The sequence below is a fragment of the Somniosus microcephalus genome, chromosome 9 (genome assembly GCF_052327205.1).
Source record: "Somniosus microcephalus isolate GS21.2 chromosome 9, FLI_Smic_1.0, whole genome shotgun sequence".
Classification (NCBI taxonomy): domain Eukaryota; kingdom Metazoa; phylum Chordata; class Chondrichthyes; order Squaliformes; family Somniosidae; genus Somniosus; species Somniosus microcephalus.
In genome coordinates, this window is record NC_140995.1 from 100,482,375 (window position 1) to 100,508,766 (window position 26,392).

The 26,392-nt window shown below is 43.4% G+C and overlaps 1 protein-coding gene across 2 annotated transcripts in view; it reads right to left on the bottom strand.

The window, feature by feature from the left end:
• The window catches only part of drc1 (dynein regulatory complex subunit 1 homolog (Chlamydomonas)), a 132,151-nt gene that overhangs the window by 65,542 nt on the left and 40,217 nt on the right, over window positions 1-26,392 (bottom strand). For both annotated transcript variants that reach the window (XM_085996879.1, XM_085996880.1), the window contains exons 7-9: window positions 23,974-24,096; window positions 4,809-4,948; window positions 2,225-2,359 (exon numbers count right to left, since the gene is read on the bottom strand). In XM_085996879.1, coding sequence (XP_085853005.1) covers window positions 2,225-2,359; window positions 4,809-4,948; window positions 23,974-24,096 — 398 coding nt within the window. The remainder of the gene's footprint in view (window positions 1-2,224; window positions 2,360-4,808; window positions 4,949-23,973; window positions 24,097-26,392) is intronic.

Below are 26,392 nucleotides of genomic sequence, written 5' to 3' on the forward strand. Positions count from 1 at the left end.
CCAGATGCCAAAGATGATGGCTTCGGTCTTTCCCAATGGAGGAAATTACAGCTATTCCAAGATTGGATGACAGACAAACAGTCTGACAGCACAGACGCAGTGGAAGGGTTTAGAGAAGTGGTGGAGAGGTAGAGCTGGGTATCATCAACATATACAGGAAACTTTCGTTTAACCGGAGGTTAAAAGTCCGGAAAGCTCTATCTACCGGCAAAATACAGGAGCCGTTTTCTATAGGTTTTTTTACTTCTCGTTGCTTTTTTTTTCCCAGTCAGGCTCTGCAAGGTCTGTAGCTAAGCAACAGCTTCAGCTAGAGGCGCTTGCAGCTGCAGCTGACTGTTTTGAAGCTGTTGCTAAGCAACAGGGTTTGTTGATTCACACGGAGCTGAAAAGCTCTGTATGTTTCAACATTAGGGCTGGATTATATGGCAGTTTTGATCTAACGGCACCAGCTCGGTCCCGTCAGTGCCGGATACCAGAAAGTTTCCTGTATATGGAAGCTGACACCATACCTATGGAGAATGTTGCCAAGGTGCAGGATATAAATGAGGAACTGCAGGGGGCCAAGGATGGATCTTTGAGGGACTCCAAGGGCTACGATGCAGGGGTGGAAAGAGAAGCCACTGCTAGAGATTCTCTAGGTAAAAATGGATAGGTAAGAGTGGAATCAAGCAAGGACAGTTCCACAAAGCTGGATAGTGGTGGAGACACATCAGGGGAGGATCGTATGATCTACTGTGTTGAAGGCTGCAGAGAGGTCGAGGAGGGATAATGCACTATAGTCACAGTGAAAGTTTTCACAATTTTGGTTAGGGCTGTTTTGGTGCTGTGGGAGGGGTGGAAACCTGATGCAGGAGAGGAATGCACAGATCTAGAAGGAAAGAGGTTGGAGATGGGACAATAGTTTTCACTCCAGAGAGTTGAGCACAATATCAAGGCTGGAACTCCAGTGCAGTACGGAGGGAGTGCTGCACTTTCAGAGGTGTCGTCTTTTGGATGAGACATTGAACCGAGGCCCCGTCTGCTCTCTCAAGTGGACGTAATAGATCCCATGACACTATTCAAAGAAGAGCAGGGGAGTTATGCCCCGTGTCCTGGCCAATATTTATCCCTCAACCAACATCACTAAAACAGATTACCTGGTCATTATTACATTGTTGTTTGTGGGATCTTGCTGTGCGCAAATTGGCTGTCGCGTTTCCTACATTACAACAGTGACTACACTTCAAAAGTACTTAATTGGCTTTAAAGTGCTTTGGGACGTCCTGAGGTCGTGAAAGACACTGTATAAATGCAAGTCTTTCTTTAGTGAGGACAGAGGGTGGGTATTTAGAGGAGGGGAATAATGAAAACAATTTTGAAAGGGAGGACAGTGCCTGAGGAGAGAGAAATACTTACAATATTGGCTAAAATGGAGACCAGAAAGGGACGTTGGGTGATCAAGGGTTCAACAGGAATGGGGTTGGGGAGCAGGAGCTGGGTGTTACGGATGAGGTAAGCTTGGAGAGGGTTAAGAGGGAGATGAGGGAGAAACTAGAGAGAGAGACAATGGCTCAGGACTCAGGCGGGGATGAGACTTTGTTGGCAAAAGGAAAAGGAAAAGCAACAGAGACAGCTGAACAGATGGTCTCCTTTGTGAGAGATGAAAAATTCAATTATCTCCTTACATTTGTTGTTAGAGGTAAGGGTGGAGGAGCAGGGGAGAAGAGTTTAAGGAAGTGGTTGGTAGAAAATGAGCCTGGGATTATCTTTGCTCTTCTAGATGAGCCTAGAGTAGTAGACCATTTTGCCAACAGAGGCGAGGCCTGGTCAAACTTGACGTGGTCAAGCCAGATCTGACACTGGATGGCTTAGCCAGTTGTGCGCCAAGTATACACACCCCTTGGACTTGAGGAAGCAAAGAGAGGGGCCACTCCAGCGAGAGGATGGGAAAAAGTGAAGGTTTTGCTGGGTCAAGGGCATCAAAGGTGGAGGCAAGAGAGTGGCTGAACAAATCAACAACTGCAGAGGTACTATGGTGAATGGGAGGCCAAAGGTCAGACAGTGCGGAGTTTGAATGCATGTTTGTAAAAGACTTGGAGATCAGTTTTTTTCAGAGACAGATGCAGTAGGAAGTGAGATTGAAGGAGGTTAAGGAAATGTGGCTGGTGAAGGATATGAGGAAGTACTCAGAGATAGCCTTGTTGACAACTGCAACAGATATGATTTCAATTAAGATTTTGAAAACCTTATTTTCTTCTGTAGGTCCTTATATAGTTCTATAGTTCTCTTGTATTGGTCGGTTAGGGTCTGATTCTCTTCTCGATACATTTTCTCTTGTTTAGTCATTCTTCCCATCAGCTTATTCAGAATGTCATGTAGCCTGTGAAGCAATTAACATGAGACACATTTTAATCAGAGGAGTCATCTTAAAATTATGCTTTTACACACTGTTGGATCATCTACTGCATGCCAGTAACCCTTTCTACCTCGGGGTCCTTGCCATCCCCAATTATTTGCAGCTCATGTTTATCATTTAACTATTTTTAGTGTCACCTTGGCTCAGTGGCAACACTCTTGCTTCACGAGTTCTGGGATATTAGCAATTTTTTCAGTCATTTCAGGGAAAGTAATACAATTTTCAATTAAAACAGTACTTTGAATGCAATGTCCTTATCCCACTGAAAGACTAAGCAGCTGACATCAATTGTGTATGTTGCTTCTACTGACAGAAAATGTCAGTTTCCAACAGTGAAATACTTTAACATCTTTCCTAGAAGATCTTGGTAAGATTTTTCCCAATATTTAGGACCATTTAAATTATTCTGCCTATATATAAAAGGAAGCAACATCTTGTATTCATAGAGTATCTTTTTTCTTGAAGGCACCAAGTTCCTGAATTAAGGTGACAACTGCGGATATTGTTTACTGCAAATTGACCTAGAATAGTAATATTTAAAAAAAATTGTTTTCCTATAAATTTTGCTATCCTTTTCTCTCCTGAAGGGATTGACTCGTGCTGGTGTATGATTCAATGGTCACTAGCAACCCCCTGGTATTTTTTCCTAAATGTGCAAGCCTAGACAATGAGTGGCAATTGGATATTAATTGTGGGGGAATCACAGCTAAGCCCAAGAATCTATCTACGTTAAGAATGGGAACTGTAAGTATAGATGTACTAAGTAGAATAGCCAGAGTAAGCTTTTCTTAATATAAAATATACACACATACAAATTGAAGATTGATTCTACAGTGGTTATAAAAGTTGAGCCTGAAGTATGGTAGACATTACCTCATTAACCGTCCACGAGAAGCGATAAGAAACAGAGGTAGATTTTAAGGCAGAGGTAGATAGATTCTTGGTAAGCAAGGGGGTGAAAAGTTATCGGGGGTAGGCGGGAATGTGGAGTAATCGGATCAGCCATGATCTTATTGAGTGGCGGAGCAGGCTCGAAGGGCCGAGTGGCCTACTCCTGTTCCTAATTCGTATGTTCGTATGTAAACATAGCCAGATAGTTAGGAAACTGTATGGGAGAAATCTGGTATGAATAGGCTTATGTTATGGATGTACTGGAAAGAGATAAGTCTTTGAAGGCTACAGAGAACTAATAAACACTCAGAGTATTAACCAGACATTTCAGTGTTTCCTGGTCCTTGAACTTTTATAGAAGGTAAAGGATGTATGACAATATCCTACAATACTCCACTTAAAGGCAATTGGGATATATGACAATACCCAATATAAATCCAACAGGAACCATGGCTAAGGTATCCGACATAGCCCTGGGCCAATACCGATTTTAGTATTCCCACTGCTGTTTTGGCTGAGATCAACAAACACTACCCAGACCACTGATGAAACCTAGGACCTTCCTGGTCTGTACAGCTAAATACCATATCAGGCAACGCACTTACCAACTATCATTTTGCAGTAGCAATTTTAAATGATGATAATCACTATGATGGTGTAGTCATAGTACGCACTCAAAATGTGGGAAATTAAGACAGATGTTTGGACCAAATATACCTCATGATGGGAATTCATGATCTAGGCTATGCCAGCAAGAGCTCATAAACAAAGGTCAAGCACGTTACCACAAAATAAGGAGGGAGAGAGGGAAAAATTGAAGGTTGACTCACTGTAGGCTAATTTGTACACTGCCTAGCATAGAGTTGTGGGTAGTGATATATGCTTTCGCTTTCTCAACCAGAGATACAGAGGTAAACTATACAATTAAAAATATCAACTGGCTCTATGTGCTTGTTGTGTTCTGGAAGTTTAATTTAACTATACACTGTGGTCCTTTATTCATCACACAATTATTTCAAGTCATTGTGGTGAGGAGGGGGAGGAAGAGAAAGGAAGAGAAACTATTTCCTTAAATAAGTTATCTATATAAATTAAGATGGCTACAATCAATTTTATTGCAACAAGACAACAGAAGGTTTGCACAAATCTAATGGAGACATTACCTGAATGATTGAATTTTTTCAAATCACTTTTTCCATTTGGTGGGAGAGTTCAAAACTAGGGCCCATGAACATAAGATAGTCACGAATAAATCCAATAAGGAATTCAGGAGAAACATCTTTACTCAGAGAGTGGTGAGAATGTGGAATTTGCTACCACATGGATTGGTTGAGGTGAATAGCATAGATGCATTTAAGGGGAGGCTAGATAAGCACAAGAGGGAGAAAGGAATAGGACATATTGATAGGGTGGGATGAAGTAAGGTCGGAGGAGGCTCATGTGGAACATAAACACTGGCATAGACCTGTTGGAGCAAATGGCCTGTTTCTGTGCTGTAAAGTTCTATGCAATTTTATGTAACCTTGCAATCCTCCTCTTTTGTTGCGATTTTGTGACCGTGTTCTCCTCATCACGTTTCTTCAACACCTGGAAGTTGTATTCAAGTTTTTCTTGATTTAGTTGGTATGTAGCTTTCATCTGCTCCAGCTGCTGCTCTAGAATCTGAATAAATAATAAAGGTCTTATGTGGACCACACACAAAGTGGCATCATTTAAGAGATGAAGTACTAACACAAGTCATCTGTAAAGGCTTAACGTATTACAGATGCTGTCTAATGTTATTTCTACATAAGGTAGCTACTGGAAAAATAAGTCCTGGTAAATATAAGACAAACGTAGCTCAGTTGGTGGATGCATCACATGTTGTCATATTAACCAGGAAGGTTCCAGATTCAATCTCTGTTATATGCTATTCTGATTTCAGCCTGGATATCAGTGGGATACTGCAACTGGCATCAGCATACCCAGGTTAGTGTTAGGTATCCAGTTCATGAGCACCAGCCACTTCTGAGCTTGTAACTTGTATTCGTGGACATTTGCTGAGGGCATGTTTGGGTTCATCTGAGATTCCCTCCAGGTCAAACGGCTATCAGCATCAACTTTCCAATCTCATGACATGAAAATGGCCATTTTTTTTAAACTGGAGGGTTGCTGGCACCTGTGCAATCATACTCAAGCACACACTTTTTTAAACGCACGTCTGTGATTCTTAAGGGCTCTGCAAAGGAATCGTAGAGACTCAGCAAGATTTCTGCCTCTCTTGGGTCAGGCATGCTGCACATGGTGAGAGCGGGAATTCTGTAATTTATATTATTTCTTTATTTGTTGACTTATTAGCATGTTATTTCTGTTGCTGTATTTATACCAATAAAAATTGTTTTCTGCAATGATAATATTGTTTTCTTTTGGGAAGCTAACACAGTCTTTTGGAAGTTAGAGCAGGGTCCCTGAAGTGTGGTAACATTTACAGAGGATCCCCAGTAATATGTCAACATCTGCAGGGGGGGTTTCCCCACACAGAATGGCCCGGAATTTGCAGTCAGCAGCGAAGCAAAGTAAGCTTCGCACAAAGTTCTTGCGATCTCTGTCAAGAAGTTTGGATTTTCTGACATGTAATTCAAATCAACGGAGTATAGTGGGGATCCCCTATCGCGAGCTGCTGTGATGGCAACAAGCTGTCTAAGCAGCCAATCAAATAGCAGAATTCTCACAGACAGCAAACAAGGAAGTGGGCAAGCTCTTAAAATTCTAACTTTTAAAAAATGTTAAAGAGAGCAAACCAAAGATTTGAGGCTCTCACATGGGGAAAAAGGCAAACCTGAAATAAAGATGAACAAACTTTCCTTAAAAATTTAAATTTTTATTAAAATGGATAAATTTGACACTGTACAAAATTAAAATGAGTTTTTCAGGCCCATAATGTTTGCTTAGCAGTCAATATGCTGTTAAAACCACAGTTACACCAAATCCCTTTGGGTCTAACTTTTAGTGGGGAATTTTAACAGCGGTATTACTGCAGAAGAGCCAAAGTTTTCGTCAGTTTCCCTGATTTGATAGATTTCACTGATTGCCGGCACAGCGCAGCCTGTGGAGGAGCAGTGAATAACAGACCGCAGCTTCAGGATGAAGTTACGGTCTGTTTCAAAGGCGGAATGACGGCGAACTCTGCCAGCTCACCGTCATCAGGACCGCAAATTCCGGGCCAATGAAGCCCACTGTTCGAGCAGGAGTCACTACCTTCAGTAGAGGAGGAACAAAGGAAGAAACTCAGAGAAAATAATATATAGGACACGCGATGGTGAGTGGTGCTGTAACAGTTATAAAGCCACTGAGTGAGGTCAAACCACATAGCTCAAAGGTGCAAAGGACGGTCAGTTTAGATATTGGATGTCAACTTCTGCTGTCCATTATGCATTTTATTAACACTGCAATATTATACTGTTCTAAAAAGGGCATTTTCATAAGATACCAGCAGAGATAAGGCAGGTGTAAAAGAGCCAATGAGCGATACAAAGAAAGAGGAACAAATAGGGACAAAGGTAGAGATGTACCTGAAGGAAAATAGTGCAAACAAAGAATTAAAACATTGCCCTTTAAACCAGGAAAGTAATATTACATATATCCTTTGTAAGAGCACTAAATTTGTATTTAATATTAGCCTACTTAAAATGGAATGCAGCAAACTTTATTACTGTTACTTTCATAAGTTGCTAGGGATATTTTCAGGACAAAAAAGACTGGTACAGGAAAAATAAGCTGCATCTAAACAAAGCACGAAGAATGAGACTTGAAGGAACATTAAAGGTAGCGTTGAGAATTAAACAAGATAGATGCAGGGGAAGGCAGAGAGGAAAAGTGCTGATGATCGAATGGAAAGTAGCCATCAGAGAAGTATCGACAGAGAAACACACAGAAGCTAGATACAAGGAGCAGGCAGACCCAGAAAGGAGGCAAATCTACAATAAAATGCATATACATGAACACTAGAAGCAGTAGAAATAAGATGCCAGAACCAGATGCTGTTGTAGCGGTAGGAAACTACGAGGTAGTAGGAATATTTAAAATTTTGCTGACCTCAGCGGATGGTAATGAATACAATATACAGAGGTAAACAGTGTTCAGGAGGTTAAATAAGTTGATTCTGTGAGAGATGGAAATTTACAAAATAAATTATTCTGGTTAAATATGTTTAACGTAAAAAGGATGAAGCTAACAATAGGGGTCTGCTCCAGACCTTGAAGTCAGCATAAGGAAGAAGATACAAAAGCAAAATACTGTGGATGCTGGAAATCTGAAATAAAAACAGAAAATGCTGGAAATGCTCAGCAGGGCAGGCAGCATCTGTAGAGAGAGAAACAGAGTTAACGTTTCAGGTCGATGACCTTTCATCAGAACTGTATAGGTCATCGACCTGAAACGTTAACTCTGCTTCTCTCCCCACAGATGCAGCCTGACCTGCTGAGTATTTCCAGCAATTTTTGTTTTTTATTAAGGAAGAAGATAGTTTGCTCTTTGAAGAAATAAGAAGGGTTTGTGTAAACAGGTAAGTTATATTAATGGTGACTTCAATCAACCAAATATAAGTTGAGAAGACCCAAGAAGTTTGAAGACTGAGTTGGTTAAGGTAATGTATGACTGCTTCCTGAGCCAGTGTCATGCACATCTTGATCTAAATGGTAAGGTGCTTTCCTGGAAGACTTCCCGTCTTCCACCCTCCATTAAGCTCATCCAAAACTCTGCTGCCAGTATCCTAACTTGCATCAAGTCTCATTCGCACATCACCCCTCTACTCGCTGACCTACATTGGCTCCCGATCCTGCAATAGCTCAATTTTGAAATCGTCCTCCTCGTGTTCAAATCCTTCCATGGCATCGTCCCTTCCTATGTATGTACCTCCTCAAGCCGACAACCCTCCAAGATCTCTGCATTCTTCCATCTCTGGCCTCTTGTGCATCCCCCACTTCCTTTGCCCCACCATTGGTGGCCATGCTTTCAGCCGTCTAGGTCCTAAACTCTGGAATTCCCTCCCTAAACCTTTCTGCCTTTCAACATCTCTACTCTTTTAAGATGCTCCTTAAAACCTACCTCTTTGACCAAGCTTTTGGTCACCTGTCCTAAAGTCTCCTTCTTTGGTTCTGTATCAATTTTTTTCTGATTATGCTCCTGTGTAGCACCTTGGGACCAACGCTCCCTATAAGCTGCGCAACCGCACAGCCCGGGATCGGCTTTTGCAATGTTAAAGAACTTTGAATGTGCCGCGCACCCAAAAAAAAATACAGGGAACATTGCTTGGGACATTTGTGAAAGGCGCGATATAAATGCAAGTTGTTGTTGTTATTGATCCAGATTGCATAGAGGAAATAGAAACATAGAAACATAGAAGATAGGAGCAGGAGTAGGCCATTCGGCCCTGCTCCGCCATTCAATGAGATCATGGCTGATCATCCAAATTCAGTACCCTGTTCCTGCCTTCTCCCCATATCCCTTGATCCCTTTAGCCTTAAGAAATATATCCAACTCTTTCTTGAATATATTTAATGAACTGGCCTCCACCGCCCTCTGTGGCAGAGAATTCCACAGGTTCACCACTCTCTGGGTGAAGAAATTCCTCCTCATTTCAGTCCTAAATGGCTTACCCCTTATCCTTAGACTATGACCCCTGGTTCCGGACTCCCCGGCCATCAGAAACATCCTTCCTGCATCTAGTCTGTCCAGGCCTGACAGAATTTTATAGGTTTCGATGAGATCTCCTCTCAATCTTCTAAACTCCAGTGAGTATAAGCCCAATCGACACAATCTCTCCTCATACGTCATTCCTGCCATCCCAGGTATCAGCCTGGTGAATCTTCACTGCACTCCTTCCATGGCAAGAACGTCCTTCCTCAGGTAAGGCGACCAAAACTGCACACAATACTCAAGGTGCGGTCTCACCAAGGCCCTGTACAACTGCAGCAAGACATCCTTGTTCTTGTACTCGATCCCTCTTGCTACGAAGGCCAACATACCATTTGCCTTCTTAACCACCTGCTGCACCTGCATGCTTACCTTCAGCGACTGGTGTACAAGAACACCCAGGTCTCTTTGCACTTCCCCTTCTCCCAATCTATTGCCATTCAAATAATAATCTGCCTTCCTGTTTTTGCCACCAAAGTGGATAACCTCACATTTATCCACATTATAGTGCATTTGCCATGTTTCTGCCCAATCACCCAACCTGTCCAAATCGTGCTGGAGTTTCACGACATCCTCCTCACAGCATACCCTCCCACCCAGCTTTGTGTCGTCTGCAAATTTGGAGATATTACATCCAATTCCCTCGTCCAGATCATTAATATATATTGTGAACAGCTGGGGTCCTAGGACCGATCCTTGCGGTACCCCACTAGTCACTGCCTGCCACTCGGAAAACGACCCGTTTATTCCAACTCTTTGCTTTCTGTCCGCCAACCAGTTCTCTATCCAAGTCAATACCTTGCCCCCAATCCCATGTGCCTTAATTTTGCACGCTAATCTCTTATGCGGGACCTTATCGAAAGCCTTCTGAAAGTCCAAATACACCACATCCACTGGTTCTCCCTTATCTATTTTACCAGTTACATCCTCAAAAAATTCCAGTAGATTAGTCAAGCATGATTTACCTTTTGTAAATCCATGTTGACTTTGTCCGATCCAGTCACTGCTTTCCAAGTGCTCTGCTATTACACCTTTTATAATGGACTCTAGCATTTTCCCCACTACCGATGTCAAGCTTACCGGTCTATAATTCCCCGCCTTTTCTCTACCACCTTTTTTGAATAGTTGGGTAACATTAGCTACCCGCCAATCCATGGGTACCGTTCCAGAGTCTATCGAGTTCTGGAAGATGACCAGCAATGCATCTACTATTTCTAGGGCCACTTCCTTAAGTACCCTGGGATGTAGATTATCAGGCCCTGGGGATTTATCGGCCTTCAGTCCCATCAATTTTCCTAACACCATTTCCCTACAAATACTGATTTCTTTCAGTTCCACCCTTTCATCAGACCCTATGTTCCCCGGCATCTCTGGGAGGTTATTTGTGTCCTCCTTTGTGAAGACAGAACCAAAATATGTATTTAGTTGGTCTGCCATTTCTTTGTTCCCCATTATAAATTCCCCCGATTCTGACTGCAAGGGACCTACGCTTGACTTCACCAATCTTTTTCTCTTCACATATCTATAAAAGCTTTTACAGTCAGTTTTTATGTTCCCTGCTAGCTTACTCTCATATTCTATTTTCCCTTTCTTAATTAATCCCTTTGTCCTCCTTTGTTGAATCCTAAACTGCTCCCAATCCTCAGGATTATTGCTTTTCTGGCCAATTTATATGCCCTCTCCTTGGACCTTATGCTATCCCTAATTTCCCTTGTTAGCCACGGCTGGGTCACCTTTTTTGTTTTATTTTTATGCCAAACTGGGATGAACAAATTCTGTAGTTCATCCATTCGGTCTTTGAATGCTTGCCATTGCCTATCCACCGTCAACCCTTTGAGTGCCATTCCCCAATCAATCCTACCCAACTCGCTCCTCAGACCATCGTAGTTTCCTTTATTTAAATTGAGGACCCTCGTCTCTGAGTCAACTACTTCATTCTCTATCTTAATGAAAAATTCGATCATATTATGATCGCTCCGACCCAAGGGGCCTCGTACAACAAGATTGCTAATTAATCCTTTCTCGTTACATAATACCCAGTCTAAGATGGCCTGATCTTTGGTTGGTTCCTCGACATATTGGTCCAGGAAACCATCCCATAAACACTCCAGGAATTCCTCCTGCACAGTATTGTTACTAATTTGGTTGGCCCAATCTATATGTAGATTAAAGTCACCCATGATGACTGCTGTGCCCTTATTGCACGCTTCTTTAATTTCTCTTTTAATGCCATCCCCAACCTCCGCCTTACTGTTTGGAGGTCTATAAACCACTCCCACTAATGTTTTTTTCCCCTTAGTATTTCTCAATTCTACCCATACAGATTCCACCTCATCAGAGCTAATATCCTTCATTACAGTTGTGTTAATCCCTTCTTTAACCAGTAATGCTACCCCACCTCCCTTTCCTTTTTGCCTATCTTTCCTGAATATCGAATACCCCTGGATGTTGAGTTCCCAGTCCTGGCCTTCCTTGAGCCACGTTTCCGTAATCCCAACCAAATCGTATTTGTTTACTTCTATTTGCGCAGCCAATTCATCCACCTTATTACAAATGCTCCTCGCATTAAGACACAAAGCCTTCAGGCTTGTTTTTTTAACGCTCTTAGACCTATTAGAATTATTATTTACTGTGGCCATGTTTGATTTAAACCGTTGATTTCTCTGACTGCCACTTTTGTTTTTCTCCTTCCTATCTTTTGCTTTTATCCTTGTTTCCCTTTCCTCTGTCTCCCTGCTCAGGTTCCCAACCCCCTGCCATTTTAATTTAAACCCTCCCCCACAGCACTAGCAAACACTCCCCCCGGGACATCGGTTCCAGCCCTGCTTATCACTCTGTGCAACAGCAACCACATCATGGTCAAAGTTCAATATGATCTTGAACTCAGAAATACCATGAATGAAATATGTAATTTTAAAAGAGCTAACTTCAGAGAACATAAAAACATAAGAAATAGGAGCAAGAGTAGGCCATTCAGCCCTTCAAGTCTGCTCCACCATTCAATGAGATCATGGCTGATCTTCTGCCTCAATTCCATTCACCGGCCCTATCGCCATATCCCTTGATGCCCTTACTAGTCAGAAATCTATCAACTTCTGTTTTGAATATACCCAATGACTGAGCCTCCAAAGCCCTCTCGGGTAGAGAATTCCAAAGATTCACCACCCTCTGTGTGAAGAAACTTCTTCTCATCTTAGTCCTGAATGGCCTACCCTTTATCTTGAGGCTGTGGCCCCTGGTTCTGGACTCCCCAGCCAAGGGAAACATTCTCCCAGCATCTGTTGTGTATGTAATATGTATGTTACTTTAAACCTATGGCCAGGGCGGCACTACTTTGTAGGGCGTAGTGATACCATAGTACCACTCCTGGCCATAGGGGTATAAATAGTACTGTGGGTACTGATCTCCCCTCAGTTCCCGCCTGTTGATATTAAGTAAAGACCTACGTTGAATCTTCCAAGCTGTCTCTTCATTATTGGATTAAGTATAGACACATACTTTACACTGGCGACGAGTAAGGTTCGAACTCACCAGTACACGGTGCAACAAAGGAACGGCAGCAGTACGGAGAGAGAAGGAGAGAGGCTTCTTACCAGCCAGCCTGCAGAGTCTAGCGTCGACCAAAGGAAACCGCCCAGCACTCCAGGTTCGGGAGGAGCAACAGCAACAGAGAGAGAGAGAGAGGGTTCCAACAGAAGCTGCAGCAGCTGAGAGAAGAGGCTGAACGGGCGCTCCAGCCACGGGGCAAAAGTCCACCCAGGGCCAGGTAAACTGAAATCCTTCCCGGGGAACGGGAGCTGCAAGGGCCAGAACGGGCAGGCGATCTGGGGAACAAACGGAGCCACGAGGACTAGCAAGCCACGAGAGGGGAAGGTCGTTGTTAATAGCGGCGGTGGCAATAACGGGAGCTGCAAGGGCCAAAAATAACGACGCTGGAGAGAGGTCGTTAGCAGCAGCAGGAGAAATGGCGGGAAAAACGCCATCTAGTGGACAAAAGGGGAAACGTTTTTTCTCTTCAGCAGTTTAAAATTTAAAAATTTTTAAACGCCATCTAGTGGACAAAGGCGGGAAAAGCTCTTCAGCAGTTTAAAATGTCTAAAGAAGGTTGGTTGTCAGAATTTGTTGAGGACACAGAAGAGTGGGATGCCTATGTCGAAAGGCATGAACTTTATTGCATAGTAAACAAGGTGAAAGATGACGAAAAGGCAGCAACCTTATTAAATTTGATGGGGGCAAAAACATACGGTCTGCTGAGGAATCTTCTTACTCCAGAAAAGCCAGCAGACAAAACGTATGCCCAAATTGTTGATACGTTAAGGGAACATTTAAACCCTAAGCCACCATTTATAGCGGAAAGGTACCGCTTCTACAGACGCGACCAAAGGAATGATGAGTCGCAGGCAGCCTATTTGGCTGAGCTCAGAAGGTTGTCCAAACATTGCCAGTTTGGAGCCTTTTTGGCGGACGCGATCAGAGACAGATTTGTCTGTGGCATGTTAAATGAGAGTACACAAAAACGGTTGCTAGCCAAGAAACAGCTCAGCCTAGATCAGGCGATTGAAATAGCATCGCCCCATGAAGCAGCAGCACAGGGTGCTGCTCAAATGTGACAAAACACAACCTGCTATGACACCCATGAGGTGACATTTCACAAAGGTAAATGCTACCGTTGTGGCAAAACCACCCACGACCAAAGTAATTGTTGGTTTCGTGATAAAATATGCCGGCAGTGTGGGAAAAAGGGGCATATAGCGAAAGTTTGTCGGTCGGGTACGAAGCCCAATAGTGGGGGCAGTCCGAGCAGTACCAAGGCAAGGACAAAAATACATAAGATGTCTGACAGTAGCTCAGACGAGTCACAGGAAGGCACAAAAGCAGAGCCTAAAGGTCTGGGATGTCTCAAGTTATATGGTGTAGACAAAACGGAGGACCACAGCACAATGTGGGTTAAAATGAAGGTAGCAGGCGTCGAAGTTAATATGGAGCTGGACACGGGTTCAGCCCTATCAGTAATTAATGAACAAGATTATAACAGGCTGTTCAAACGCATTCCCTTAAAGGATACGGAAATTAAATTAAAAACATATACGGGACAAAAAGTTTACCCGAAGGGAAAAATGCAAGTAACAGTTAAATACAACGGCAGAAAAGTGCCAGGACTTTATTTATACGTCCTACCAAACGGTGGACCACCACTTTTGGGTAGGGAATGGATAAGAAAAATCCACTTCGACTGGAAGTCGATACACGAGTTAAAACTAGAGACCACCAAGGATGATACAACCATTACAAGCAGGCTGTCGAAAATATTGGCAAAAACGCCAGAGGTGTTCCAACAAGGGCTGGGGACCTTAAAGGACATTAGAGCAAAAATAACTATTGCTCAAGACGCAAACCCCAAGTTTTGTAAGGCCAGACCGGTGCCTTATGCCATTCGGCCAGCGGTGGAAGCAGAACTGGATGCCTTAGAGAGTGCAGGTGTCCTTGCAAAGATTGAGTGGAGCGAGTGGGCCACGCCCATCATCCCAGTTATAAAGAAATCTGCAAATAACACACCGGGGGAACCAAAGAAGGTTCGCATTTGCGGGGATTTTAAGATAACTATTAACCCAGTCCTGCACACGGTACAGTATCCGCTGCCGCGGATAGAGGACATATTCGCATCGTTAGCTGGGGGTAGACACTTTACGAAGATTGACCTTTGTCAAGCTTATTTACAGATGGAGGGGGAACAGGACTCGAAAAAGCTCCTAACGATTAACACACACAAGGGATTGTACCAGTACAATCGCCTGGTATTTGGTGTGGCGTCCGCCCCGGCAATATGGCAGAGGATCATGGAACAGGTCTTACAGGGCATTCCAGGAACGCAATGCTACCTGGATGACATCCTGGTGACAGGACAAACGGATAACGACCACCTCGCTAACCTGGAGCGAGTACTTCTGCGGTTACAACAATACGGACTCAGGGCGAACAAGCAGAAATGCGAGTTTTTCCAGGAACGTATCTCATACTGTGGTCACATTATAGACAAGGAAGGCCTGCATAAGTCCCCGGAAAAGATCGAGGCAGTAGTGAAGGCCCCGCCCCCTGAGAATGTATCTCAGTTACGATCATTCTTAGGCCTTATAAACTATTACCATAAGTTCCTCCCGAACTTATCGTCCATTTTACATCCACTAAATTCGTTGCTGCAAAGGGGAGTCTCCTGGAATTGGGACGAAGCGTGTGAGGCTGCTTTTAAAAAGGGTAAACAACTCATTACATCAAAGGAAGTGCTCGCACAGTTTGACCCAAAAATGCCAATGAGGTTGGCATGTGACGCCTCCCCGTATGGTATAGGGGCAGTGTTGCCACACAAATTTCCCAATGGGACGGAGAGGCCAATAGCATTTGCCTCAAGGTCATTAACTACAGCCGAAAGAAACTATGCGCAAATCGACAGGGAGGCCCTCAGTCTGGTGTGAGGTGTAAAAAAATTCCACCACTACCTACATGGGCAACGTTTCACACTACTGACGGATCATCAACCGTTGGTGTCGATATTTAATCCAACAAAAGGGGTGCCCCTGATGACGGCCCAAAGGCTACAGAGATGGTCACTGTTCTTAGGCGCACACCAGTACCTTATCGAATATAAGGGTACCAAACAGCATGGCAATGCGGATGGCCTATCGTGGCTACCATTGCCTGCTGAGATTGAAGAGATAGTACAGGACCCCGTGGAAATATATCATACGGCTGTTATGGAACACTTGCCCATCACCAGCCAATGTATCGAGCGGGAAACACAGAACGACCCGACACTGGCAAGGGTTTACGAATTGACCGTGAAAGGCTGGCCGGCGCAGGGTGACGCATCATTGCCGGTATTTTCGGCAAGGAAGGACCAGTTGTCGGTCTGCCGGGGCACATTGATGTGCGGAGCCAGGGTGGTGGTCCCTCAAAAATTACAACATAAAGTGTTGCGGGACTTACACAAAGGTCATCTGGGGGGTGTCAAAATGAAAAGCCTCACCAGAGCCTACGTCTGGTGGCCCGGCATTGACAGGGACATCGAGGAAGTAGCAAAAGCGTGCCAAGGGTGCCAGATGGTACAGAACGTACCACCCCAAGCCCCACTACATCCGTGGGAGTGGCCCTCAACGCCGTGGCAAAGGATCCACGTGGACTTCGCTGGGCCCTTCCTGGATGCGATGTTCCTTATTGTAGTGGACGCCCACTCAAAATGGCCGGAGGTCATAAAGATGTCATCAACGACAGCCGAAAAGACGGTCGCAGTCTTAAGGACCATTTTTGCCCGAAACGGGGTGCCCGAGCAAGTCTGTTCAGACAATGGCCCACAATTTGTGGCAGAAGAATTTCAAGCATTCCTAAAAAGGAATGGAGTGTGACATTATACGTCCGCACCATATCATCCGTCTACAAATGGGCTGGCAGAGCGCTTTGTACAGACTTTTAAAAAGGCCATCAAGGCGATGGGGAAGGAAAGGTTGCCACTACAACACAAGGTGGACAATTTCCTATTCGCGTACCGTAATGCTGCACATACGGTGACCAACCAGGCCCCCGCCGTCATGTTCTTTAATAGAAGGTTAAGGTCTCGCCTTGAATTGCTCAGACCAAACATCCGGAGAGATGTGGAAAACCGAGTATTTCGTAGGGCTCCTGACAGACAGACACGGAGCTTCGAGGTGGGGCAGCAAGTGTTGGCCCGTGATGATAGAAATGAAAAGTGGCGGTCTGGTACGATAAAGGCCCGCCAGGGACCTTTGATGTACACAGTGGATACAGGGGATGGCATAATCAGACGACATGCTGATCAACTTGTGGAGTCCAGAAACCCAACTGATTCACTACCTCAAATGTCTCAGTACATTGCTACAGCGGAATCACGGCCCAGCTCGTCGTTACAGAGGTCTCAGGATTGCGAGGAGTTCAGCACTCCAGTGATCTCCACGGCACAGGATGTGCCATCAGACACCGACGACTCCAGCGATGAAGTGGTGACGGAAGTACCGCCGCCTACACCGAGACCGACTAGAGAAAGACGTTATCCTAGTCGAGACAGGAGGCCTCCTCAGAGACTGAATCTATAACATGTTTCTTTTTATATATATATATAGGTAGACAACTCTGATGTAAATATGTTATGTATATTGTGTTACCAAATGTTATTAGCCCTAGTTATGGTGCATCTGTTGACTTAATTGTACGGGTACGTTTTAATTAAAAGGGGAGGAATGTTGTGTATGTAATATGTATGTTACTTTAAACCTATGGCCAGGGCGGCACTACTTTGTAGGGCGTAGTGATACCATAGTACCACTCCTGGCCATAGGGGTATAAATAGTACTGTGGGTACTGATCTCCCCTCAGTTCCCGCCTGTTGGTATTAAGTAAAGACCTACATTGAATCTTCCAAGCTGTCTCTTCATTATTGGATTAAGTATAGACACATACTTTACAGCATCCACCCTATCAAGCCCTGTTATAATTTTGTATGCTTCAATGAGATCCCCTCTCATTCTTCTGAATTCAAGAGAATACAGGCCTAGTTTACTCAAACACTTCTCATACAACAGTCCCGCCATCCCAGGAATCAATCTCGTGAGCCTTCATTGCACTCCCTCTATGGCATGTATATCCTTCCTTAGGTAAGGAGACCAAAATTGTACACAGAACTCCAGGTGTGATCTCACCAAGGTCCTATATAATTGGAGTAAGACTTCTTTACTCCTATACTCAAATCCTCTTGTAATGAAGGCCAGCACACCATTTGCCTTCCTAATGGCTTGCTGCACCTGCACATTCAATTTCAGTGACTCATGTACAAGGACACTCAGGTCCCTTTGAGCATCTGCATTCCTCAATCTTTCACCATTTAGGAAATACTCTGCCTTTCTGTTTTTTCTACCAAAGTGGATAACTTCACATTTATCCACATTATAATCCATCTGCCATGTTCTCGCCCACTCACTGAGCCTGTCGAGATCCCCTTGACATCCTCTTCGCAACTGACACTGCCACCTAGCTTTGTATCATCAGCAAATTTGGAAATGTTACATTTAGTCCCCTCATCCAAATCATTGATATAGATTGTGAATAGCTGGGGCCCAAGCACCGATCCTTCCGGTACCCCACTAGTCACAACCTGCCATCCTGAAAAAGACCCGTTTATCCCTACTCTTTGTTTTCTGTCTGTTAACCAATTCTCAATCTATGCTAATATATTACCCCCAATTCTATGTGCCCTAATTTTGTTCACCAACCTCTTGTGTGGGACCTTATCGAAGGCCTTCTGAAAATCCAAATACACCACATCTACCGGTTCCCCTTTGTTTATTCCACGAGTTACATCCTAGAAATGAAGGAGTTGCCTAAGAAAATTGACCGGGAGGGGTGAAGTGTTGCTCAACAACACTTCAATAAAAGATACCTTTAAAAGTATGAGTGAGCATGCAGGATAAATACACACCTAAGACTGAATAAGAGAGAGAGAGAGAGAGAGAGAGAGAGAGACCTGGAAAGAAACCACAGCTGCTGATTCAAAACATAACTCACAAATTCTTCCAGTATTTTAGCAGTAAGACAGTAATCAGAGAAACGGTGAGAATCATAAACAATGCAAAAGATGAAACAGCAAAATAGTTAATACAGCACAGAAGGAGGCCAGACGGCCCAGCGTGCCTGTGGTGACTCTTAGAAAGAGCGATCCAATTAGTCCCAGTCTCCTGCTCTTTCCACATAGCCCTGCAAATTTTTCCACTTCAAGTATTTATCCAATTCCCTTTTCAAAGTTATAATTGAATCTGTTTCCAACACCCTTTCAGGCAGTGCATTCCAGATCATAACTCGCTGCATTTTTTATTTCCTCACGTCGCCTCTGGTTCTTTTACCAATTATCTTAAAACTGACCTCTGGTTACTGACCCTTCTGCCACTGGAAACAGTTTCTCTTTATTTACTCTATCAAAACCATTCATGATTTTGAACACCTCAATCAAATCTCCCCTTATCCTTCTCTGCTCTAAGAAGAGCAACCCCAGTTTCTCTACTCTCTCCAGGTAACTGAAGTTCTGCATCCCTGGCAATGTTCTCTCTAATTTTTTTTTGGGTGTGCAACCCCTTTAAGGGGCTGCGTGGCCCATTCATAGTTTCGCGCATGCACGAAATTTAAAATTAGCAAAGCTGATCCCGGGCTGTGGGGGACCAGCAAAGCTTAGAGGGAAATAAAAACAGAAAATGCTGGAAATACTCAACAGGTCAGGCAGCATCTGTGGAGAGAGAAACAGAGTTAACGTTTCAGGTCGATGACCCTTCGTCAGAACTGGAAAAAGCTGGAGATCGAACAGGTTTTTAAGCAAGTGCAGGGGCAGGGAATGGTGGGAGGGGAGGAAAGAACAAAAGGGAAGGTCTGTGATAGGATGGAAGGCAGGAGAGATTAAGAGACATTAAGAGATGGTGCAAGGCAAAAGGGGATGGTAATGTGACAAGTTAAGAAACAAAAGATGGCTCTAAATGAAGTGTAAAAAAATAAAATAAATAAAATAAATCAAATGAATGGAAAAAAGAGATAAAAAAAGGGGCAGAGGTTATGGTCTGAAATTGTTGAATTCTATGTTGAGTCCAGAAGGCTGTAAAGTGCCTAATCGAAAGATGAGGTGCTGTTCCTCGAGCTTACATTGAGCTTCATTGGAACAGTGTAAGAGGCCAAGGACGGTGAGGTCTGATTGGGAGTGGAGCAGAGAATTAAAGTGACAGGCGACCGGAAGCTCGCGGTCACCCTTACGGACTGAACGAAGGTGTTCCGCAAAGCGGTCACCCAATCTGCGTTTGGTCTCCCCAATGTAGAGGAGACCGCATCGTGAGCAGCGAATACAGTATACTAGATTGCAAGAAGTACAAGTAAATCGCTGTTTCACCTGGAAGTGGTGTTTGGGGCCCTGGGCAGTGGGAAGGGTGGAGGTAAAACAGCTTAGAGGGAACGTTGATCCCTGGTACCATTCTAGTAAATCTCCTCTGCACTCTCACTAAGGCCTTGACGTCCTTCCTAAAGTGCAGTGCCCAGAATTGAACACAATACTCCAGCTGGGGTCTAACCAGTGTTTTATAAAGGTTTAGCGTAACTTCCATGCTTTTGTACTCTATGGCCTAGAAATTGGGGAGCGCTAAAAACCTGCTGGTGCCATCACGGGCCGGAGTTAACAGCTGCCGAAAATAATTGCGCTGGCAGGACTGGGATATTGGCGCTGGTTGCAAATTAACATTACCCCAGCACTAAACAACCTCATTCCTACATGTTGCATTCTTCCTTCTGCGCCTTCCTCTTCTGCGCCTTCCTCCCTCTGCAAGCAGATGCTGTAAATCTGAAATAAAAGCATAAAATCCTGGAAATATTCAGCAGGTCAGGCAGCATCTCAGCCTGAGATGTGAACTCTGTTTCGCTCTCCACGGATGCTGCCTGACCTGCAGAGTATTTCCAGCATTTTGTGTCTTCTCAGAGGCCTTCCTTTACTATCCGATGTCTTGCAAGCATCCAGCAGCACTCCCTGCTCACTTCAAAAACTTTTAACATCTATTGCACCAAGCCAGTACTTCAATAAAATATTTAAAAATCCAGTCCAAAAGCGTAAATGCAGACTTACCTGAAAGATGTGTGTGTCCCTTTAAGAAGTGCTGACAGCGTCTCTGTCAGTCTGCTGCACACTCGTGTTTCAGAGTGAGTTTAGGACCTAGCATTAAACTCAGCACAAAAGTCCAAGTTCGCAAAGCGTGACATCATGCTCTCCATATTTGCATCTCTAGGGCCAGCACTGCTATCAGCAGCGGTAAGGCCCTCACCAAAATGGTGGCTGCCAAGTCCCACACCAGAGGTGGGCGTTAAGAGTGGCGGCTGCCATTTTCCAGGATTGCCCAGTTTCTGGGCTTATGTCTCTATTCCTGCACCCCATTTAAAATTGTACCATTTAGTTTATATTGCCTCTCCTCATTCTTCCTACCAAAATAAATCACTTCACACCTCTCTGCGTTAAATTTCATCTGCCATGCATCTGCCCATTTCATTAGTCTGTCTATATCCGCCTAAAGTTTGTTACTATCCTCTGCACTGTTTACTACATTTCCGAGTTTCGTGTCATCTGTAAACTTTGAAATTATGTCTGTATACCCACATCCAGGTCATTAATATAACTCAAAAAGAGCTGTGGTCCCAACACCGACCCCTGGGGTACACCACTGTATACTTTCCTCCAGTCTGAAAAACAATCATTTCACCACTACACCTGGCTTTTTTTCACTAGCTAATTTTGTATCCATGCAACTACTGCCCCTTTAATCCCATGAGCTTTAATTTTGCTCACAAATCTATTATGTGGTACTTTATCAAATGACTTTTGAAAGTTCCTATACACAAAATCAACCGCACTACCCTCATCAACCCACCCCGTTACTTCATCAAAGAACTCAATCTAGTTAGTCATACACAATTTGCCTTTACAAATTCGTGCTGGTTTTCATTTACTAACCCATACTTTTCCAAGTGGCAATTAATTTTGCCCCGGATTAATGTCGCTAAAAGCTTCCCCACCACTGACATTAGGCTGACTGGCCTATAGTTGCTGGGTTTATCCCTCTGCCCTTTTTTGAACAGTGGTGTAACACTTGCAGATTAAAATTCAGAATGGTTACTTCCTCCAAGTATTCATAAGGCATGAACAACATCCTCCCTAAGTAGCAATAACCTATGTAGAATTAACTGAGATGGAAAGCCTAGATGGGCTAAAAGTGCTCAAAACAAATAAATCCTCAGGAATAGGTAGTATCTATTTCAGAGCACTGAGAGAGAAAGAGGACTAGATTTGTAAGGCATTGGCAGTTATTATGAGATAGTCATTGAACAATTGAGAGATACCAGTAGATTGGAAATAAGCTAAAGTGGGGCCCATTTTCAAAAACAGCAACAAAATAGATGAAGGCAACTACAGACTCATTAGTCTTACTTCAACACTGTGTGAAATATGGATTTATTTTGATCAGGAAAGAAACTTAAGAATGATCTATACAACAGCAGTCAAAATGGATTCAGAATGGGAAGTTCCTCCCTAACCAATCCCCTTAACCTTTTTGAGGAAGTGATATGCCAAGTGGATCATGGAAAGCACTCGACTTTCAAAAGGCATGTCAAAGTTCTGCATGAAAGGCTACAAATTTAGCTTAGCACAGTGAGGATTCAGGGCAAACCTCGGAAATGGCTGAGAAATTAGCTGTCAGGGTGGGGGAGGTTAGGAGAAATTGATTTTGGATCAAAATGATTTGATTTTCATGTTTTGTAAGCACATTTTCATGGGTGGCTCCATTCATGCAACAATTTCAGTTGAAACATATAAATATATATATTATACACAGACACACATTTATTTTGGTTCCAAGTGTGAGCTTGGTTCAGTTGGTAACACTCATCACTAAGCCAGATGGTTGTGGGTTCAAGTCGTTTTCCAGGACTTGAGAACATAATCTAGGTTGCCACTTCAGTGAAGTACTGAGGAAGTGCTCATTGGCAGAGGTAGCATCTTTCGGATGACACATCTAACCGAGGTCCCTTGTCATTATTTGAAGAGCAGAGAGTTTCCCCAGTGCTCTGGCCAACAGTTATCCCTCAAACAGCACCACCAAAGAGATTAATTGGTTGTTTCTCTCATTGCTTGTGGGACCTTACTATGTGCAATTTGGCTGCCTCATTTGCCCACGTAACAGTGACTACACTTCAAAAGTAATTAATTGACTGTGAAGTGCTTTAGGATGTCCTAAGGATGTGAACGATGCTATGCAAGTGCAAGTTCCTTCTTTATCTTCTCTCTAACCCTGCATGTTTTTTCTCTCTCTATTCCCTGTGTGTATCTGAGCATCTCTTTTTCACTCTCTCCATCTGTGTATGGTTGGTTCTGTGTTTGTCATCATGTCTGAAACTCCCTCAACATCTCTATTTGCCATTTCTCCTCGCTGTGTGTATGTCTGTGCTTCTCTCCATCTCTGTCCTCATATTGGAGTGTCTGTCTCTGCTTGTGTCTGAACAACTCCCTTCTTCTCAGTGTGTCTGAATTCTTTTATGAGAGTCTTAACACTCTCTCTCCCTGTATGTTTGATCTTCTATCTTTCTCTTGTGTATCTGAACTTCTCTCTCTATCGTGTAGTTATGAGGAAAGACTTGAGGTACTGGGACTATTTCTGCTTGAGCATAAACACCAACAGGAAATTTAATAGCTATTTCTTTGACTTTTCTCATTCTCCTCCTACTGCCTCATACTAATATCACTCAGGTCATTTAGCAATCTCCTGATTTCCACTTAACCTTTTAGAGGTCATTCTGCTTATTTTCTTGTGCCTGTGTCTGTGCATTTCCTTCTCTTTCCTCCTGTTCTATTCCTTTTTGAATGCTGTTCATCTGTAATATCTTTGAGTTACATAGAAACATAGAAGGTAGGAGTAGGCCATTTGGCTCCTCGAGCCTGTTCTGCCATTTAATGAGATCATGGCTGATCATCCAAATTCAGTATCCTGTCCCTGCTTCTGATGAAGGGTCCATAGCTGAAATGTTAACTTGCCTGTTTTCTCCACAGTGTCTCCAGCAATTTCTGTTTTTGTTTCAGATTTCCAGCATCTACAGTATTTTGCGTTTGTTCACAATAATTCCTGTGCTGTTTTGACCAAAGAAAGTCAACCAGACAAGTCAGGACAGCGGTGATATGGGGATCAATAACTGCACACATTCTAGCGTTTTATAGGAGTACCTTTGGGAAGCAGGGTGAAATTTTGCAGAGCCATCCTCCAAAGGATTAAATTAGTATAGAGTAAACACATCAATAGACTCTATGGTCTATGGAAGGAGCAGGTTTGATGAGCCTTTTCTCATTCCATGCTTTCTTAAGTCCTTAATCACCTTAATCATAAAACGACAACAGCAGAATGGGAGTTGCATTTTGTGAATAGAATGAGATACTTCTTTAAGCATACCTCTACATCAGTCTCCAACTTAATTTTGATCATACTGTATTCCTCTGCATCTTGAACTCGCAACTGCTGTAGTTGATCCTCATACTGCTGCACTTTCTCCATTCGGTCTATCAGATGCTCAATCTGAAGAAAATAAATCATTTTATTATAACAGTGTGTGTTTTCTGTGAACAAGTAGTTGTGAAAATAAGCACTCTCTGTCTCCGCCTATCATCTTTGTCTTTAGAGGACTGGCAAGTGGAATCAGAGGTTCCTCTCACAATTCCCATGGCACTATTTCGAAGAAGAGATGGGGAATTATCTCTGGTGTCCCAGCCAATATTTATCCCTCAATCAACATCACAAAAAATAGATTATCTGGTCATTGTCACATTGCTGTTTGTAGGAGCTTGCTGTGCGCAAATTGGTACAGCATTTCCTACATTACAACAGTGACTACATGTCAAAAGTACTTCATTGGCTGTAAAGCACTTTGGGGCGTCTGGTGGTCATGAAAGGCGCTATATAAATGCAAGTCTTTCTTTCTTTAACTGTAGTTTTCTTTAGCACAGGACAAAAAAGGTGGTCCTCAAGATGAGAATCAACTATCACTGGATTGCTGCATTATAAGTGTACAATTGCAAATGATGAAGAACAGATATACCAGTGATCACTGGCTCAATGACTGGAACCACACAAATTCCAGGTGGGCAGCAGAACCCTAGTACGTGTACATGCGTGCGTGTGTGGCCTTTCTGGTACATATGTGAAATTTATATTCGTATGAAATGCTCAAAATGGAAGAACTGGGCTCTGTGGAACTATGATGAAGAAAAAACAGCAGTGTTTAAATATCAACCTTAAATGGCGCCAATTCTACAACAAAAAATTCAGGGATTTCAAAAGTTTAAAAAACATTAGTCATTAGGTTTGACTTAATAATCCAAAGGCTGCAACTTTCATAATCCTGCCTCGAACATAAAAAGCTGTGATGTTGGCCTATGGTAAGCAGTTTGTCAATATGAATACATATGAATCAGTCAAGCAAGCAGAAATTTTAAAAATACCAAACTTTTGAGGATCAGTGTGGAACAGTAGAGCAGTGGGGTGTGGATTTGTGCCTGTGATTCTTCACTATGTGAGTTACTGATCACAGTCATGCCGTAATGGGAGGTACAGGTAGACTATCCTTTATCCGCACTTCTGAAAACCAAAAACCTCTGAAAACCGAAAGTTTTTTTGTGGAGCGTAAGTCGTGCGCACGACATAACCCGAGTGGCGCCAAACATGACCCGACGCGGCCGATGCTTTTCTGACCTGATTTGCGGGCCAGCTTAGCGTAGGAGTCAGCCGATATCTGGCTTTCCCACAACTGGCGGCGGCAATCGAGCCCCAGACCCCCGCTAAGTCAAGGAATTCAAATACGGAGCAGGGGGAGCTGTAAACAGACTGGGAGCGGCAGCACAGAGAAGCAGGAAGGGGAATGAGACACGGAGCAGGGGGAGCTGTAAACAGACTGTGAGCGGCAGCACAGAGAAGCAGGAAGGGGAATGAGACACGGAACAGTCGCAAGAGGTAGCCTGAACTTTTAAAATTTATATTACATACAAATACTAATTACCAAATTAATTTAATGTTCAGAGTTTCCCAGTCTGAAATAATACCTTCTGAAATCCGAAAATTTCCGAAATCCGAAACACAGCTGGTCCCAAGGTTTTCAGATAAGGGATAGTCAACCTGTACTAAGCAGAGGCTAAGGTCTTCCACATAGGGAATAAAGGAGGGTTACAGTCAACCTAGAATCCATTGCTACACCTCCAACTAGCTCATCCTAAATCAGAATAGGTAGAGACCTATGGCAGGTTATCTGCCATCCTCTCGGCCCTTACTCTGCAAACACCTCATCAGAGTTTCTGACAGAAAAAAAATGTACGGTCAACCTAAAGAAATACTTGTCTCAACTTGGCTCATTTGGTGGCATTCTCAACTCAACAACAGCAACAGCAACATGCGAGTCAGAGGTTGTGTGGTTCAGACCCCCACCCCAGTATTTATGCACGTAATCTAGGCTGACACGTCAGCACAGTACTGAGTTGCATTGTTTAAGTGGCCTCTTTCAGAGGAGACATTAAACCAAAGCCCTGTCTGCCTGTTTAGGTGGCTATAATAAAAAAAAGAGCAAGGAGTTTTCCCCAGTGTCCTGATCAGCATTCCTCCCTCAGCCAACACCACTAAAAACAGATGAGTTGGTTTAATGTGTGGGACCTGGCTGTGTGCATATTAGCTGTCATCTATGTCTACATAACAGTAAATGCACTTCAAAAGTGATTCATTAGTTGTGAAGTACTTTGGGATGTCCTGGAGATGTGAAGGAATAGTATATAAATTAAAGTCTCTACGTTCTTCCGTTTACAAAATTGATGTTGCACTGTTCAGCAAT